The sequence below is a fragment of the Megascapheus bottae genome, chromosome 18, assembly GCF_031878675.1.
Source record: "Megascapheus bottae isolate mThoBot1 chromosome 18, mThoBot2.hap1, whole genome shotgun sequence".
Classification (NCBI taxonomy): Eukaryota; Metazoa; Chordata; class Mammalia; order Rodentia; family Geomyidae; genus Megascapheus; species Megascapheus bottae.
The window spans coordinates 44129847-44146585 of NC_143526.1; the positions used below are offsets into that span (position 1 = coordinate 44129847).

General features: G+C 52.5%; 1 protein-coding gene and 1 long non-coding RNA gene across 6 annotated transcripts in view; one reads left to right on the forward strand and one right to left on the reverse strand.

Annotated features, from left to right (window-relative positions):
• LOC150050640 (uncharacterized) overlaps positions 1-1040 on the reverse strand; it is a 14663-nt gene extending 13623 nt beyond the window's left edge. For 2 of the 3 annotated variants that reach the window (XR_016538685.1, XR_016538686.1), the window contains exon 1: positions 588-1040. This is a non-coding gene — a long non-coding RNA (uncharacterized LOC150050640). The remainder of the gene's footprint in view (positions 1-587) is intronic. The other variant, XR_016538684.1, reaches the window with a different exon arrangement.
• Rae1 (ribonucleic acid export 1) overlaps positions 1-15949 on the forward strand; it is a 19771-nt gene extending 3822 nt beyond the window's left edge. The window contains exons 1-13 of one of the 3 annotated variants that reach the window (XM_090352561.1): positions 1184-1401; positions 2043-2110; positions 2966-3064; positions 3603-3707; positions 5207-5299; positions 8451-8537; positions 9348-9434; positions 9541-9612; positions 10236-10343; positions 11792-11898; positions 11972-12047; positions 13535-13729; positions 15862-15949. In XM_090352561.1, coding sequence (XP_090208687.1) covers positions 2975-3064; positions 3603-3707; positions 5207-5299; positions 8451-8537; positions 9348-9434; positions 9541-9612; positions 10236-10343; positions 11792-11898; positions 11972-12047; positions 13535-13729; positions 15862-15948 — 1107 coding nt within the window. In that variant the 5' untranslated portion in view covers positions 1184-1401; positions 2043-2110; positions 2966-2974 and the 3' untranslated portion in view covers position 15949. Of the gene's footprint in view, positions 1-1183; positions 1402-2042; positions 2111-2965; positions 3065-3602; positions 3708-5206; positions 5300-8450; positions 8538-9347; positions 9435-9540; positions 9613-10235; positions 10344-11791; positions 11899-11971; positions 12048-13534; positions 13730-15861 lie in introns of those variants that run through there. The other 2 variants (XM_090352560.1, XM_090352562.1) reach the window with 2 other exon arrangements.
• Positions 15950-16739: the final 790 nt, after the last annotated feature.

A 16739-nucleotide genomic window follows, 5' to 3' on the forward strand; every position in this document is an offset into this window, starting at 1 on the left:
AAAGTCCAAGGACAGTGCTCAGGCCCTGAGCCCAAGCCCAGGAAAAAAGACAGTGATCTTCTAGGTTCTGTCCCAGACCTACAAAACCAGAATCTTAGAGATGCTGCTGTCCCTGTGTGCGCTTGTGCTCCTGCTCTCCCGCTCTCTCTCTTTTGCCAGTCCTGGGCTTGAGCTCAGGACCTGAGCACTGTCCTTGGACTTTCTCAAGGCTAGAGCTCTACCACTTGAGCCACAGCTCCACAGCTAGCTGGTTTTCTGGAGGTTAACTGAAAGCCTCCTGGACTTTCCTGCCAGGTCTGGCTTGGAACCCAGGTCCCCAGATCTCAGCCTCCTGAGTAGCTGGGATTAACTGGCATGGGCCGGCATTGCTCTGCTGGGTCCAGTTCCTTTGTTTGGAAGGATCACAGCAGAGGGAAGTTCATTATCAGATCATTTGATACTGGCCCGTGGAGGAAATGTGGCTGAGGCCTCTACTTCTCCCCTCCCCACGGTCCCGGGGCGGGAACTCCGGCTCCGGAGGCTATCCGTGAGCTCCTTGGCTCTCCACCCCGTGGACCCACAGCACCACTCTGGAGATGAGAACGTACAGGTGTGCGACATGGGTATCTCGGAGACGGTGCCCAGGCCGGACGGGAAGCCCGAGACCGACCCCTGGCCAAAGGCACGGGGCGTGAGCCCGCAGTTCCGCCGTCCTGCTCCCCCTGGAGCTCGTTCTTCGTTCCCGGCGTGCCGTCTGGCTCTAGAGCCGCCCTCCCTTTGCTGCTTGGGGACCCTCGTTGTCGGATCTTCGGGTAGTTTACCGCCAGCCTCGCCGGGATGGGCTGTGGTCCCGCGGCGGCCGGCACGGGGGTCCCGCGGGCAGCGGCGGCGGCGGCCACCCGAGGCCGGCGGCCTGGGGCTGGAAGCACGGGCGATTCTTCCAGGCTCTCAAGCAAGACAACACATTGCCCCGCTCGCCACGCGTGCGAACGACCCCGCCAGAAGCCCGGCTGCGCCAATCGGAAACGCGGCTGCTCGGCAACGACCAGCTTCGCTTCCCGTCCGCCGGTTCGGACCCGGCGGGCCGACCACGTCCTCATGACGTCCCCTGGACGTCCCGGCGTCGCGGCGCATGCGCGCGCGCAGAGCGGACGGGGGTCCTCCTCCCCCGCTCCCTTCCGGGACGCGCCGGAAGCGGCTCAGAAGCGCGTGCGCCGTTTCCCGCGGTGTTTGGGTGCCGGCGCAGCTCCGGGCATCTCGGGGCCGTGTGCGCCCGTCGCCCTTCCTGGCGCCCTTCGCCCTCGCCTCTTGCGCGGCCCGCGCCCCTTCCCCGCGCCCGTCGTCCTCCCGCCTGCGCCGAGCAGGCTTGCGGGCGCCCAGCGCCCCGCCGCCGCCGGGCTCTCTCTCCGCGGACGCCCCCAGGTAGGTCCCGGCCGCGTCCCCGCGGGTCCGCCGCCTCGGCCCCGGGTCTCGACCCCGGCGAGCTCCGTGGCCGCGGGCCGAGCTGGGGGGCCCTCGGGGCTGGGTAAACCGAGGCCCGGAGCGCCGCCCCGTGGACGGTCGCGCGCGCCCCCGCCGGACGTCGTTCCTCACGGACGAGCCCCTCCGGCGCTTCACCAGACCAGGCCCGCCGCCGCTCCCGGCCGGAGTCCGCGCCCCTGCAGACCGCGTTCTGACGAGCGGGGCAGTGGAGCAGCCCGCGGTGGAGCTGGAGGGCCAGCGGCTCACGGCGGGAAGGGTGCCTGCCTGGGTCTCCGGAACAGGGCCAGCAAAAGCACCGCTGCTGCCTAGACTCAGACGTGAGAACAGGCTGTGCTGCGCGGTGCCGGGCCTGTGCACACCCCGGTAGTCCCAGCAGTGGAGAAGGTGCAGATAGGAGGCCGAGGTCAGCATCCCCCAAAACAAACAGGATTGGGCCAAGGAGGTGCACGGCCTCCCAGGAAAGCCCACTGTGTTTCAAGCACTATGTGCGACCTCCCCATAGTTTTCATAAGGCCGACAAAATAAATATTAGAGTCTCTGTTTTACAGGGGAAGAACTCAAAACTACATTTTTTTTCCTAGCTGATAACTCCTGCCCAGACCCTGAGGATCCTTTACTTTGTCACTCAAGCAGTTACCCCGTGTTTCAGGTGTGTCCCAACTGAGGACAGAGATGTGGCTGGTCCTCACAAAGGCCTGTGGTACACATGTTCACAGTAGCGGTCCTGACCCGTTATTTATTCATTGGGAGTTGCCCTGTCTGAGGAAGCAAGTATATCACTTGGCTCTGGCATGTTTTGCAGAGGGGACAATGTGATAGGGTTCTAAGTGTAAAATGTCATAAACACTGTAGTCAGTAACAGAATTGAAATGTGGCATTCATATTAAGTGAGTTCTTAGGGAGCTGCAATGCAAGTTCTAAAGGACTTGTTCTTATGTCATTTTTGCTGTTGCATTCCTAGTGATCCTGTCTAAAGTGCATAACTAATGCACACACTTAGAACAGTCTCAGTTCATTAGATAGTGATTCGTTAGTGGTGACACCAGACAGTCTAGTAGAAGATGCAAAGAAAGCCGGGTGCTGGTGGCTCTCACCTGTAATCCTACCTACTCAGAAGGCTGAGATAATAGGGATCAAGGTTCAAAATCAACCTGGACAAGAAAGTCTGAGACTTTTACACCTCCAATGAACCACCCAAAAATTGGAAGTGGAGCTGTGGCTCGAAGTGGAGCACTAACTTTGAGCAAAAAAACTTAGGGATGGCACCCAGGCCATTCAAACCCTGCAAGCATCCAAAACAACAACAAAAAGAAAATGAGGATAAAAAGGATAGGTGAAACTGGAAATGTAAAACTGTTCAACGCAGAAAGCTTATTTTTAGAAAGTTTTCTGCTTCTTGCAGGGTTAGATCCTTCTGAAGAGAGATGCCTGGCCTCCAGCCACTTGGACTGTTTGCTTCTGTGATCTGTGCCTCTCAGGGATGTTTCTTTCTTCCTTTTTTTAGAGAGCCAAAATGAGTCTGTTTGGCACCACCTCGGGGTTTGGGACTGGCGGAACCAGCATGTTTGGCAGTGCAACCACAGATAACCACAATCCCATGAAGGTGAGCAGATGGCTCGTTGGGTGGCCTAGGAGACTCCTTTAGGACAAAAGCTCTGAGACTGTCTGATATTGGAGCACAGACATGATCTGTTCTTGGCTAGTATCCACCACCTTCCCACCTGCCAGGTCTCTAGATTCACTAAGCTGCCCAGGGTGTACTTAGGACTCAAGGAGGGGAGGGCAGACTGAACTGGGGGCCTGGGCAGAGTGTGGCTTCAGCTAGAGCTCTTCTCTGCTGACCAAAGTAAGGGAAGGTTTGATTGGATCTTTTCTTTTCTGTGCCAGTCCTAGGGCTTCAACACAGGGCCTGGGCACTGTCCCTGAGCTTCTTTTGCTCAAGCCCAGCACTCTACCACTTGGGCCACAGTGCTACTTCCAGCTTTTTCTGTTGATCTGGTACTGAGGAATTTAAACCAGGGCTTCGTGCATGCTGGGCAAGCACTCTACCACTAAGCCACATTCCCAGCCCATCTAATTGGATCTTGAAGCATGAAGTACAGTGCTGAATGAGGAAGGTCTAACAGTGTCTTTCCCAACAGGACATTGAGGTGACGTCTTCTCCAGACGATAGTATTGGGTGTCTTTCCTTCAGCCCTCCAACCTTGCCCGGAAATTTCCTAATTGCAGGCTCCTGGGCTAATGACGTAAGTGTACCTCAGATGCTTCCGTGTAGCCGGGACTGCTCCCCCAGAGCTGCATCTGCATCATGCTATTGATTGAGTTGGGGTTCTGGGATCTGCCTGGCCCCAAACTGAAATTCTCCCAATCTCAGTTTCCCAAGTAGCTAGGATTGCAGGCATAAGCCCCTGTACCCAGCTTAGTTCAATATGGTGAAGTACATTCCAGAGGCTTTTTTTTTGGTCGTAGGGCTTAGAGTCTGGGTCTGGGCACTGTCCCTGAGCTCCTCAGCTCAAGGCTACCACCCTACCCCTTGAGCCTCTGCAACACTTCTGGTTTTCTAGTGGTAATTGCAGGTAAGAGTCTCATGGACTTTAGTGCCTGGGTTAGCTTTGATCTTAGCCTCCTGAGTAGTTAGGATTACAGGTATGAGCCACTGTGACTGGCAGGTTTTATTTGTTTTTGCCAATCTGGGACCTTAAACTCAGGGCCTAAACACTATCCTTGGGTCACTTCTGGCTTTTTCTATGTTTGTGATACCAAGGAATTAAACCCATATCTTCATGCATGCTAAACAAGCGCTCTTACCTCTTGGCCAAACTCCTGGCCCCCAGCAGTTTTGTTTTGGGTTTTTTTTTATGTATACAAAGATCAGTCATAATAAGCCAGGCCTCAGTGGCTCACACCTGTCGTCCTAACTACTCAGGAGGCTGAGATCTGAGGATCACAGTTCACAGCCAGCCCTAGTATGAAAGTCTGTGAAACTTTTTTTTTTTTTTTTTTTTTGCCAGTCCTGGGCTTGGGCTCAGGGCCTGAGCACTGTCCTTGGACTTTCTCAAGGCTAGAGCTCTACCACTTGAGCCTCAGCACCACTTCCGGCTTTTTCCTATGTATGTGGTACCGAGGAATCAAACCCGGGTCTTCGTGCATGCTAGGCAAGCACTTTAACCACTAGGCCAAACTCCGGCCCCCAGGTTGGCTTTTTATGTGTTGTTTCTGAAAGGCATCATTTGATTTGTTGCCAGAGAGTTAGGAGAGGGTGCAGGATCCAAGGTTGCGCAGGTATAGCCAGGGTCCTGGGATCCTGAATCCTTGGGGCACAAGTGGACAGGAGGCTAAGCATACCAGCAGTAGGCCTGGGGGCAGGGCGGGGCAACACAGCAGTCAGAGTATCCCAGCTGTTCTGTCCTACTTACAGCCTCTCTAAGTCAAATCTGTTACTTTTATGAGCAAAGGAGAAATGATTTTTAAAAAAAAGTGGAAAGATAAACTTGCAACTCAGTCTCTAGTCTGAATAGGTATGTGTGAGCAGTATTCTGTTCTGCCATAAATGGCAGATGATGCACCTGAGGCGGACAAGTGATCTTGAGCTTTATGTTCTGTCTCGCTGGTTTAGCAGGAAAGTGACGGCGGCATGGGTATTTCAGGGTGTTGTCACCTAGGTAGGTAGGTCGATAGAGGAGCGGGGTGGTGGACCGTACCCCATCAGTTACGCTGTGTCGGTGGAATTGTCTTGCTGCTGCAGGTTCGCTGCTGGGAGGTTCAGGATAGCGGGCAGACCATTCCAAAAGCTCAGCAGATGCATACCGGACCGGTGCTTGACGTCTGCTGGAGTGATGTAAGTTCTGGTCCACTTCTTTCTGGCTTTGGTGGTGGGCTGGGATTTGCACTGAAGGCCTTGCACTCACTAGGCAGAAGCTCTTGTACAGCAGCCACACTCCCAGCCCCTCCTTGTGCTCAGTGTCCACGAGGTCTTCCGTTGTGCCTAGAGCTGCCCTCTACCCAGGTCCTCCCGTGTGGGAAGACAGGTGTACACCATCACATTCCACTTACTCGCTGACGTGGAAACTCAAAACCTTTTTGCCCTGTCTGGCCTCAAAACACGATCCTCCCGACCTCTGCCTCCTGAGTTGCTATGATTACCGATATGAGCCACTTGGTTTAAGTCCATTCCTGATATTTTTGGGGGGGCAGGGTGTGTGTGGGGGGTGTGTCATGGGGCTTGAACATTGGGCCTGGGCACTATCCCTGAACTCTTCAGCTCAAGGCGAGTGCTGTAGCCCTTGAGCCACCGCACCACTTCCAGTTTCTGGTGGTTAATTAGAGATAACAGTCTCACAAATTTTCGTGCCCAGTCTGGCTTTGAACTGTGATCCTCAGATCTCAGCCTCCTGAGTAGCTAGGATTACAGGCATGAGTCACCACGCTCCATTCCTAATATTTTCATCTACTTAAAATACTGTGTAGGGCCAGGAATTTGGCCTAGTGGTAGATTGCTTGCCTAGCATGCACGAAGCCCCGGGTTTGATTCCTTGGTTACCACATAGACAGAAAAAGCTGGCTCAAGTAGTAGAGTGCTAGCCTTGAGAAAGCTCAAGGACAGCGCCCAGGCCCTGAGTTCAATCCCAGGACTGGCAAAAATAAAAAGTAAAACACATATTTTATTGACAAGTTACCTTGAGCTGGGAATTCTGTAATTTTGTAATCTCTTGGCTGTAGGAGTTTGAACTTGGCCTCTTGCTTGCTAGCGACAGGTGCTCTGCTGCTGAGCCAAACCCATATAATTCCTTAATGCCTTTGCTTTCTATGCCGGGAAATTACTTTGTTTTTAAAATTTGAAAGTTTACTGTCATAGAATATCCTAGAGTGGAAAAAAAAAAGGCTTCTATTATTAGACCGTTGAAATATTTGGCTTATTTGGGGTTCTCTTTCCTTCTCAGACTTTGAACTTGAGCAGTTTCCATGCTTCTGAGTGTCCTTTCCCTTTCCGGGGAGCCCCACTGGGACTGCAGTGGGCAGTGCAGAGCAGGGAAGGGCTGACAGCTAATATCTCCTTGCCCTGTCAGCCCTGCTTGGCAGCCAAGCCCAGCCTGAAGAAGCCAAGGCAGAGAACCCACAGTGCTCAGAGCATTCTCAGGCCTCTGTCCTCTCAGTTGCATTGCTTTATTACAGTTGTAGCAAAGCTGAGCTGCGTACTATAGCCCAGTTCTTGGCAGAACATGATCTTGGTCCCAGCCATGGTCTCCAGACCCCCTTGGGTCTGTAGTCAGATCTACCCACATTCCAACTCCTAGAACTATCAAGTTTTCCATCCCTAAGTTCTAGCGATGAAATGTGCAGTCCGAGCCTCTGGCTTCTTCCCCTTAGCACAGTGCTTTGGAGATCCACAGACAGTATATGCAGGTGTGTCCTGTTTGTGGCTGAGCAGGGTCACAAGAGGAGGTGTGGCCATTTGCTCCATCCATTTGCCAGAGTTGTCTTTGCAGGACCTATAGTGTCATTCCCCAAAGTCCTCGGGAGACAGAGGAGCAAGTCTCCCTTGACTGGTGGAGGAGTGGCAGCTTCCAGTGCGCAGACTGAGCGGCCCAGGTTTACAGAGTGCCCATGAAACAGGTCTGACCTGTGGCCTGTGTGTGAGGAAAGCTGTGGGACGTGCTGCTCCCATATCACAGGACACCCCGGGCCAGGGAGAGTCCCTGGGTCTTCATTTCGCCAGCTCATGGCTTAGGATCAGGACTGGCGTTCTGGATGGTGAGAATGCTGACAGGTGGATAGTGTTTCATAGAAGTGGTGATTATGGGCAAGTGTGCTGCATGTTTTTGTCAGCCAATCTGGGTGAAAGTTGAATATTTACATGGTTTTGCAACTTTTTTAAAGACTTAAATAGTGGGCTGGGAGTTTGGCCTAGTGGTTAAAGTGCTTGCCTACCATGCACGAAGACCCGGGTTCGATTCCTCGGTACCACATACATAGAAAAAAGCCAGAAGTGGTTCTGAGGCTCAAGTGGTAGAGCTCTAGCCTTGAGAAAGTCCAAGGACAGTGCTCAGGCACTGAGCTCAAGCCCAGGACTGGCAAAAAAAAAAAAAAAAAAAAAAAAGACTTAAATAGTTTACTAAAGTAAGAAACAATAGTGTCCCAAAAAAAGCCTTTGAGAGGAAAGTTAGGATAAGGGGGGAAGACTATTATTATATAGCTTTAAATGCTACTTTGATTTATTTATTTTTTTTTTTTTTGGTTGGTTGTGGGGCTTGAACTCTGGGCCTGGGTATTGTCCCTGAGCTCTTCAGCTCGAGGCTACCTCTCTGCCATTGGAGCCACAGCACCACCTGATAATATTCGTGTGATGGTGCCTCGTGTTTATATTCCTAACTACTCAAGAGGCTAAGATTTAAGAATCATGGTACAAAGCCTTCCTGGGCAGAAAAACATATGAGGCTGTTTTCAGTTAACCACCAAAGAGCCAGAAATGAAGCTTTGGCTCAAGTAGTAGAGCACCAGCTTTGAGCAGAAAAGGCCAAGCGAGAGCATAAGGTGCTGAGTTCAAACCCCAGTATCGGCAGATGTGTACACAGTGTGTGCACCCACTCACACAAGTCTGCTTGTACTTTAACTCTTAATAAATAAATAGTAAAGTATGTGCTGCTTTTGGTAATCTAGTTTGAAACACACTGGGTCCTAAGGAAAAAATAATAGCAGAATGGGTACATTAACTTTTTTATGTGTGTGTGGGGGGGTCATGGGGTTTGAACTGGCTGCCTGGATGTTGTCCCTGAGCTCTTCAGCTCAAGGCTACCGCCCTACCCTTGAGCCAGGTCCTACTTCCGTTTTCTTGAGGGTAATTGGAGATAAGAGTTCAGGTCCTTTTGTGCTCAGGCTGACTTTGAACCTTGATCCTCAGATCTCAGCCTCCTGAGAAGCCAGGATTACAAGTATGAGCCACTGCACCGACTTTAATGGTCTTTTAACGGCAGGTTCTTATTTTATTTTAGGATGGGAGCAAAGTGTTCACAGCATCGTGTGACAAAGCAGCCAAGATGTGGGACCTCAACAGTAACCAGGCCATTCAGATCGCACAGGTACCAGTTACAGGAGCCCAGGCTGGCGGCCTTCTCTAGCCATTTGGTCTGAGCTGAGGCACCTTTGTAAGTGTGCAGTGCCCTAACAGCTCACCAAACCCTCATCGGAGACGATGGTGTTAGAGTCTGGAAAGACGTGGATCGCAGGTGGTCCTGGGACATTCACATTTGCACATACAACACCTGTGTGCCATTCATCGCTCAGCAAGTGGTTTGCTGAGCGCCCACTGTGTGCCTGGCACTGTCACCAGGGCAGGTGTGGTCTCACATGACACACCTGAGAAATGAAGGTGGGGGCCTGGCCTGAGGATGCATGGAGTCAGAGAGGTGCTCGCCACATCAACGCTTCAGCAGTTCAGAGTTACACACAGATCACAGCACCTCATTCTAAAAGCATCTTCCAGGGCAGAGCTTGGCGTGACTCTCACTCCCATATTGTGCTGGATGCTTCTGGTCTTGCAGAAGTGCTGAGCTGGAGCTAGCCCGGTGGCTCACGCCTGTAATCCTAGCTTCTCAGGAGGCTGAGATCTGAGGATCAAGGTTCAAAGCCAACCCGAGCTCAAAACAACTTGAGACTCTTATCTCAAACAGATAGGACTTGGCTCAAGAGTAGGGTGGTAGCCTTGAACTGAAGAGCTCAGGGGCAGCACCCAAGCCAAGTTCAAGTCCCATGACCCACCAAAAAAAAAAGGTGCTGAGCTTGTGTTGGTTTTGTCTACTGTGACCTCAATATATAAATTCCCTTGATTTCCAGAACCACAGCATTTTAAGATTGTTGCATTGATCTGTCTGGCTTTGTCTTATTGAAAGCACGATGCTCCTGTTAAGACCATTCATTGGATCAAAGCCCCAAACTACAGCTGTGTGATGACCGGAAGCTGGGACAAGACCTTAAAGGTAAGCTGTGTTGCTAGGGGCAGGGTGGCCTGGTCAGGGGTGCATCTGTCCTCATCATGGAGACTACGGCTCCAGCAGTCACTTCTGCCCCTTCTCTTGCTTTCAGTTTTGGGATACCCGCTCATCAAACCCTATGATGGTCTTGCAGCTCCCTGAAAGGTGTTACTGTGCTGATGTGGTAAGGAACAGTGTTTTAATCCTTTAAACAGGCAGAGCTCACCTGCTGGTGTGCATCGGCCATTATCTAAAGCCTCTCAGCTTTCTTAGGAGCCATAGATCACAACCATTCTCTGCATCTCTGGAGACTGCTTTATCAGAGTGGGGGTTTGTCCCTTGTGTGCACACAAGCCACTGGCAGCATGTACCAGGATGTGGTAGGAGGGCACTGGGTCTCTCTCCCCCTCGCCCTCCACCCATTCATCTTCTGTTCTATGTGATCCTGCCCCAGAATCCCACTTGCAGCACTTTGTCGGTGCAAGTTCTGTTGGTGTATCCTAGACAAGTGCAGAAGCGATGCACTGGGCTAGCCCCCACCTGTGTGCTTTGGATGTTACCCTGCTCCTGCATGCCTTGAAGAACAGCCAGTGGCAGAGTGTGAGCCCCCGAAGTACACTCCAGGCCTGGGACAGTGGTGACTCAGGTTGCAAGCTGAGCTTCATATGATGGAGGGTGAACATCAGTTGTGACTACTAAACTTAGAATTGCAGGATTTAGCATTGAAACGGTTGGTCTAATCCTTCAGTGTAAACACCTTCTCCCTCCTTCATTTTACATGGATCTCTGCTTTCTCCCGTTCCCTAGATATATCCAATGGCCGTGGTGGCCACTGCAGAGCGAGGCCTGATCGTCTACCAGCTGGAAAACCAGCCTTCCGAGTTCAGGAGGATAGAGTCTCCTCTCAAACATCAGGTGAGGCAGAGAGCACCAAGGAACAAATAAGGCCGGGGCTAGGAGAGGGGCTGTGGCAAGGAACCCCTGTACTTATGCAGAATTGCAAACATTCTTTGTACAACTGCTTAACCGAAGGGGGGAAAAAAAAAGAAAGCTAGACTCAATTGCTCTTGCCTGTAATCCCAGCTACTCAAAGTGGAGATTAGGAGAATCATGGTACGAGGAAAACCTGGCAGTAAGTTGATGACACCCCATCTCAACAAGCTAGGTATGGCGGCCAGGCGTGCAGGTCTTTTCACAAATGTCAGGTGCCCTTTTTAGCCTGGAAGGTCACTGTGACTTTCACCTTGCTTTGAGTGTCACTTGCTTGTTACAGGGCATGCCATATCACAGAGTCAAGGTCAGGGACACTCAGCAGCTCCCCTGGGATTCAAGCACCACTGATGACCAACAGCCCTGACAAGACTGGAAATGTTTGAAACACCTTTTTTCTTTTCTTTTTTTTTTTTTTCTTTTAATTTAGGTTATGTTTTTGTTTTTGTTCTGCTTGTCAAAACTATGCAATAAGGCAGGCTTACCAGACTGAAAAGAGCTGGTGAGCACTATGTGGATAGGGACCCTGGACGTGTCAGAATCAGACCAGCATGGGTTCAAGATCCTGCTGGCTGTCAGCCAGCTGAGCCCAGATCAGGAGCTGGAGAGAGAGCCCCACTTCTGGTCTGGTGGCTGTGTCCCAGCAGCCAAGGGAGGGGAGGGGTTGTGCCGAACACAGCACAGACAGGCTCTTCCTAAGCAAAAAGGGGGTCTGCCATTGTATGAGCCAGAGGAACCAAGACCCACTGTGTGAATCAGCCTGCTGAGAACATGTGCCACCCAGTCCCAGACACAAAACCTCGGGGCCACGGCTGTGGTGGAGGACAGCATGCGGCCAAGGCTGTAGCACCACAGTTTCAAGGCTCAACTCCGGAAAGCCTTTGTCTTCGTCACCCTAGGTTTCTCTGAGGGCTGTCTGCCAGATTGCCTCCATCACCCTGCTGGGCAGGCCCCTTGCCTGGCTGAGGCTGGCTGCAGGGCACATCTGGAGTGGTCATCTGGAGGGCATCGGTGCAGAGCACTAGGTATCCACAGATCAGGCTAAATCACGTGGCTCTGGAAAAGACTGAAAGAATTTGCTGGGATGAAAATGCCTCAGTCGGGCCAGGAGTTTGGCCTAGTGGTTAAAGTGCTTGCCTAGCATGCATGAAGACCTGGGTTTGATTCCTCGGTACCACATACATAGAAAAAAGCCGGAAGTGGTGCTGAGGCTCAAGTGGTAGAGCTCTCGCCTTGAGAAAGTCCAAGGACAGTGCTCAGGCCCTGAGCTCAAGCCCAGGACTGGGGGAAGAAAAAAAAAAGAAAATGCCTCGGTCGCACTTGGTAACTGTGACCCCTGACATCCACATTAGCTGTGTTGATTTTCCTTTTAGCATCGCTGCGTGGCTATTTTTAAAGACAAACAGAACAAGCCAACTGGGTTTGCCCTGGGAAGTATCGAGGGGAGAGTGGCCATTCACTACATCAACCCCCCAAATCCGTAAGTGGACTCCACCTCTGGGGTAGTCACGCAGACTTAGAAGCACAAGCTAAGGGGATCCTCTGCTTTTCAGGGCCAAAGACAACTTCACCTTTAAATGCCATCGCTCCAACGGAACCAACACCTCTGCTCCTCAGGACATCTATGCGGTACGTGGAGGGAAGCTGGACTTCCACCCTGGAAACTTCCGGAAGGACTCGGAGCTGGTGCCCCGAGTGTTGAATGATCAGAAAAGAGTGATCCTGCTGGGTACCTATGGCTCTGCCTGTGATTCTAGCTATGTGGAGGCTGAGGTCCAGAGGCTCTTGCTTTGAGGCCAGCCCAGCCCACAGATCCCTTCCACACAGATAGCTGGGTACATTGGTCCAGAGCTTCACAAGATGCTGAGATCCAGGAAGTCCAGGCAGAAAATGTGTGAAACTATCTGTAGAAGAAGCTGCGTATAGTGACACATACCTATCAACCCAGCTACAACAGAAAGTTTAACATAAGTACAATGCAGTCCAGGTGTGTGCCCAGGTACATATCTGAAAAATGACCTAACAAAAAAGAGCTGGAGCTGGGTATTGCTGGCTCATACCTGTAATTCTAGCTACTTAGGAGACTGAGATCAGAGGATGAAGGTTCAAACCGCCCAGGCAGGAAAGTCCACGAGACTATTTGCAATTAACCACCTGAAAACTGGAAGAGGTGCTGTGGTTCGAAATGGTAAATCACTAGCCTTGAGCAGAAGAGCTCAGGGACAGCACCCAGGCCCAAGTTCAAGCCCCACTGATCACCATCCCACCACCACCAACTCACCCCCCCCCCCAAAAAAAAAAGACCCTGGACAGAGTGAGGTCTTGAGTTCAAACTTCAGTGCTGCTTAAAAAAAAAAAAAATCCTTAGCTGCCAGTTGTAATCCTAGCTACTCAGGTGGCTGAGAGCTGAGGCTTGCGGCTGCATGCCAGCCCAGGCAGGAAAGTCTGAGAGACTCATCTCCAGTTAACCCCCAGAAAACCGGAAGTGGAGCCAGGGCCAAAGTGATCGAGTGCTAGACTTGAACACAAAATCTCAGGGACAGCAGCCAGGCCCTGAGTTCAAGCCCCACTACCAACTACAACAAAAAATACCTTTGAGGGGCCGGGAGCATGGCTTAGTGGTAACATGTTCACCTAGCATGCATGAAGCACAGGGTTCAGTTCCATGGTACCACATGCAAGAAAAAGCCTGAAGTGGCACTGTGGCTCAAGTGGCAGAGCGCTAGCCTTGAGCAAAAAGTGCAAGGACAGGGCCCAGACCCTGAGTTTAAGCCCCAACATTAGCAAAAAAAAAAAAAACACAAAAAACCTTGGAAGAGCCTGTGTGCTCAGCTGTGCATCTCATTTCTATTTGTATATGCAAATACACTGACTGTTCTGGTTTGTCCAGAACACAGGCTTTTCATTCCTGTTGTAATGAGTGCTAGGAATAACTTCCCACACAAGAGAAGACATGGCTTCCGGTTGAGCTGCAGGCTTTAGTCCTAGGCTGGCTTAACTCAGGGAGCAGGGTGAGTTAGTGAAACAGCACATTGTTTAGGGCAAGCATGCATGGGCAGGAAGCAGCCTTCACCCCTCTCAACCTCTGCTGTTCACCATGCTTGTCTACCCCGCAGGTGAACGGCATCGCCTTCCATCCTGTCCATGGCACTCTTGCTACTGTGGGGTCCGACGGTCGGTTCAGCTTCTGGGACAAGGATGCCAGAACAAAGCTGAAGACGTCAGAGCAGCTGGACCAGCCCATATCTGCATGCTGCTTCAATCATAATGGCAACATATTTGCTTACGCTTCCAGCTATGACTGGTCCAAGGTGAGCCACCACAGGCAGGCCAGGGTCCTCTGAGGCAGCAGGAGCAGGCCTGGAGGTGTGTGTCCCCCTGTGGGGGAGCTGCAGGGCCTCCTCCCTCTCAGTGCCCTTTAATTGGAGCCCAATGCAGGCCATCAGGCTGCTCTACCCTTTGGCACAGGGTGGGGCAGGCTGGGGCTGGCACCCTGGAGAAGGGGCTCTGGTCACTGCTGGGAAAATCGGGAGGGGTCATGGAGCTGTCCATGGTGCCATTGGTCGGTTTATGGTTTGGACAGGGGAAGTTAGTACGTCACATGTACTGGAGAAACCTGTTGGGCATGGGGCCGAGGCTCAGCCCACCGTGGGCAGTCCCTGAGCTTCTGCTGTGAGCTCTGGACAGTGTCATCCTGCCACCTGTCCTTTGCCAACCTCATGCTTCGCTGGCTCCTGGCTTCTCAGAGTCCATCTTCAGCCCTTCCTGTGTGTGAATCCAGCCAGCCTAGAAACCTGTTGTCGTGCCATGTGCCAGCAACTCAAACCTATATAATCCTAGCTCCTCAGGAGGCTGAGGTCTGAGGATTGTAGTTACCTCGGCATGAAAGTCCATCAAGTGTTTTATCAGTTGACCACCAAAAACCAGAAGGGAAACTGTGGTAGAGCAGGGAATCACGTAGCTTGAGTGGAACAGAAAAAAGCCAAGCAAGAACCTGAGGTGGGACGTGGAGTGTGCCCTAGTGCACAGTGTTTACCTAGCATGCACAAAGCCCTGCGTTCAGTTCCTCAGGACCACATACATGAAAAAGCTGGAAGTGGCACTGTGGCTTAGATTTGAGAATGCTGGCCTGCAGCAAGAAGAGCCCAAGGACAGTCGTCTCCCCCCCACCCCACAAAAGGGAGAGACCATGAGGGGCCACTCGCAGGGTGGGGCTGAGTTTACCACAGAGACCATGCGGTCGGTATGCACACTGGCGCTTGTGTTGGCCGGCTGCACGTGGGGACAGCACTGCCAGCATAGTGAGGACTGGCTCACTGGTGTGTGTCACCCATCCCACACATCCTCGAGGGTTGGGGTTGGGCCTGGCTGGTCTCATCTCCCTCGCCTCCCACAGCACCTCACTGGTCCACTTCTGCTCAGCCCAGCAGCCAGTCTACACTCATTTGCCAGGGCTTGCTGCATTGCCTGTAACCCTGGCTGCTCAGAAGACGGAGGCAGGAGGGTCTGGAGGTTGGGGCACGTGTGCATGCACGCATAGGTGTGCATCTCTGCATCGTGGTCTAGCCTCTGTCAGGCATGCACAGAGCAGTGAAAGGCTCCAGGAAGCCCTCACTGAACATCACTCAACACCAAGGCCTCACGGGTCAGAGTCAGCCCCGCTCCCCCAGCCACATGTCGTTCACGCCAGCTCCCAGCCAGACGCAGCCATCCGAGAAACGCTGCACACCTATTATGGTGGGCATCAACACTCTTCATGGACCAGCTCATACTTGGAGAACTTTCTAAACATGCCTTTGGGGATGAGAGTAAAACGTGTCATGGCAGAACAGGTGCAGAGTGCCCCCAGCGGCACCCACCTCCCTGCAGGCCTGCGTCTGTCTGCACCCTGTCCTGTTGCATCCCTGTCCGTTGTTACTCTTGCAGTGTGTTGTGTCCAGGACTTGGCTGCCAGCTCTGCCCTGTAATGGGCAGTGGCTCCTATTCTCCAGCTCTGCCCCAGCATAGGCCTAGCAGCGACATGGCCTTGGCCTCTGCTGCCCTGGCAGAGCGGCTTCCTCCTGTCCAAGGCCCCTTTCCCACGCTGCGGCTCCCTTCCCACGCTGTAGCATAGATGCCTCTACTCGGAGCTGGCGCTGAGCTGGGGCCCCGCTCACCTGACAGTGAAGGCATGGGGGCCCAGCGCTACTGCGTGTGCTCCTACCAGCCCTCCACCATTCAGGACCGGGGAGATTGGGGTGGTGCTCGGGTTGAACCTGCGGCCTTGTAACTCTCCGAGCCACATCCCAGCCCTGAAGTTTGTGTTTAACCTTTGGCTTTTATTTCTCTCCATAGTATAATGCTTTGTTTTGTTCCCCCTTCAAGCATTTAGCTGTGTATGCAAGTAACGCCCACGGTGCTAGCTATGCATGTAATGGGATCTGTGGATTTTTTTTCCTTTCAGGGACATGAGTTCTATAACCCCCAAAAGAAAAACTACATTTTCCTGCGGAATGCTGCCGAGGAGCTAAAGCCGAGGAATAAGAAGTAGTGGGGGCTCAGACATGGAGTGCCTCCACTCATCCTCCGCTGCACAGATTTGGGGCCTTGAAGGTGGTGCCAGCCAGGGTGTGCACTGCCACCCAGGAGGAAGTCAGCCTGGCCAGCCTCCACTGCCAGCCCACTGCCTGCTGCCCAGCTCTCCTGGGACCAAGGACCGAGGCCGCCATGGAAGCTGGATTCTCCACCATGGAGAGTCTGGGAAGCTACCAGTGCGCCCTGTGCTGTATTTTATAATAAAATATTTTGAAGATTGCATGTTTCTTCTCTTTTCCCAACCGTCCTTGCCCTGCTCTCAGGAAACGGTGTTCCTTCTAGACCACCATCAAAAGCAGAAGGTGCGAGAATCTTGAGCCCAGGGAGAAGGAGTGCCCAAGTGGGTGGCACTGTGTGGCCTGGTGGGGACCGTGTCCTGGCCACTGGCCTGCTCTGAACTGCACCTGGCTAACGCTTGGTTGTGTCACACAATTAAGATTCCTGGTGTGTATCCATGGGGACACCCCACATTTGGCTTTGAGCCGCTGTGTGTATTCTTGTCTCAGCGTTGCTGGTTCCGTGGACTGAACTCAGCTCGGTGGAAATCTCTGTCAGTGAGGTTCCCGCGTGTTTGTTCCATGCGGCGTTCTTTGGGTAGATTATAAGCGAAGTCTGACCCATTAGCTGTAGGCCTCAAAGGCAGGTGCCCTGGAGAAGGGAATGTCAGCTCTTCCCTCTATGATTAATCAGCTGTGGTTGCGTGGTCGGCATGAGTGGGACCTGTCGTGGGTGGGAAGGAGGCCTGAT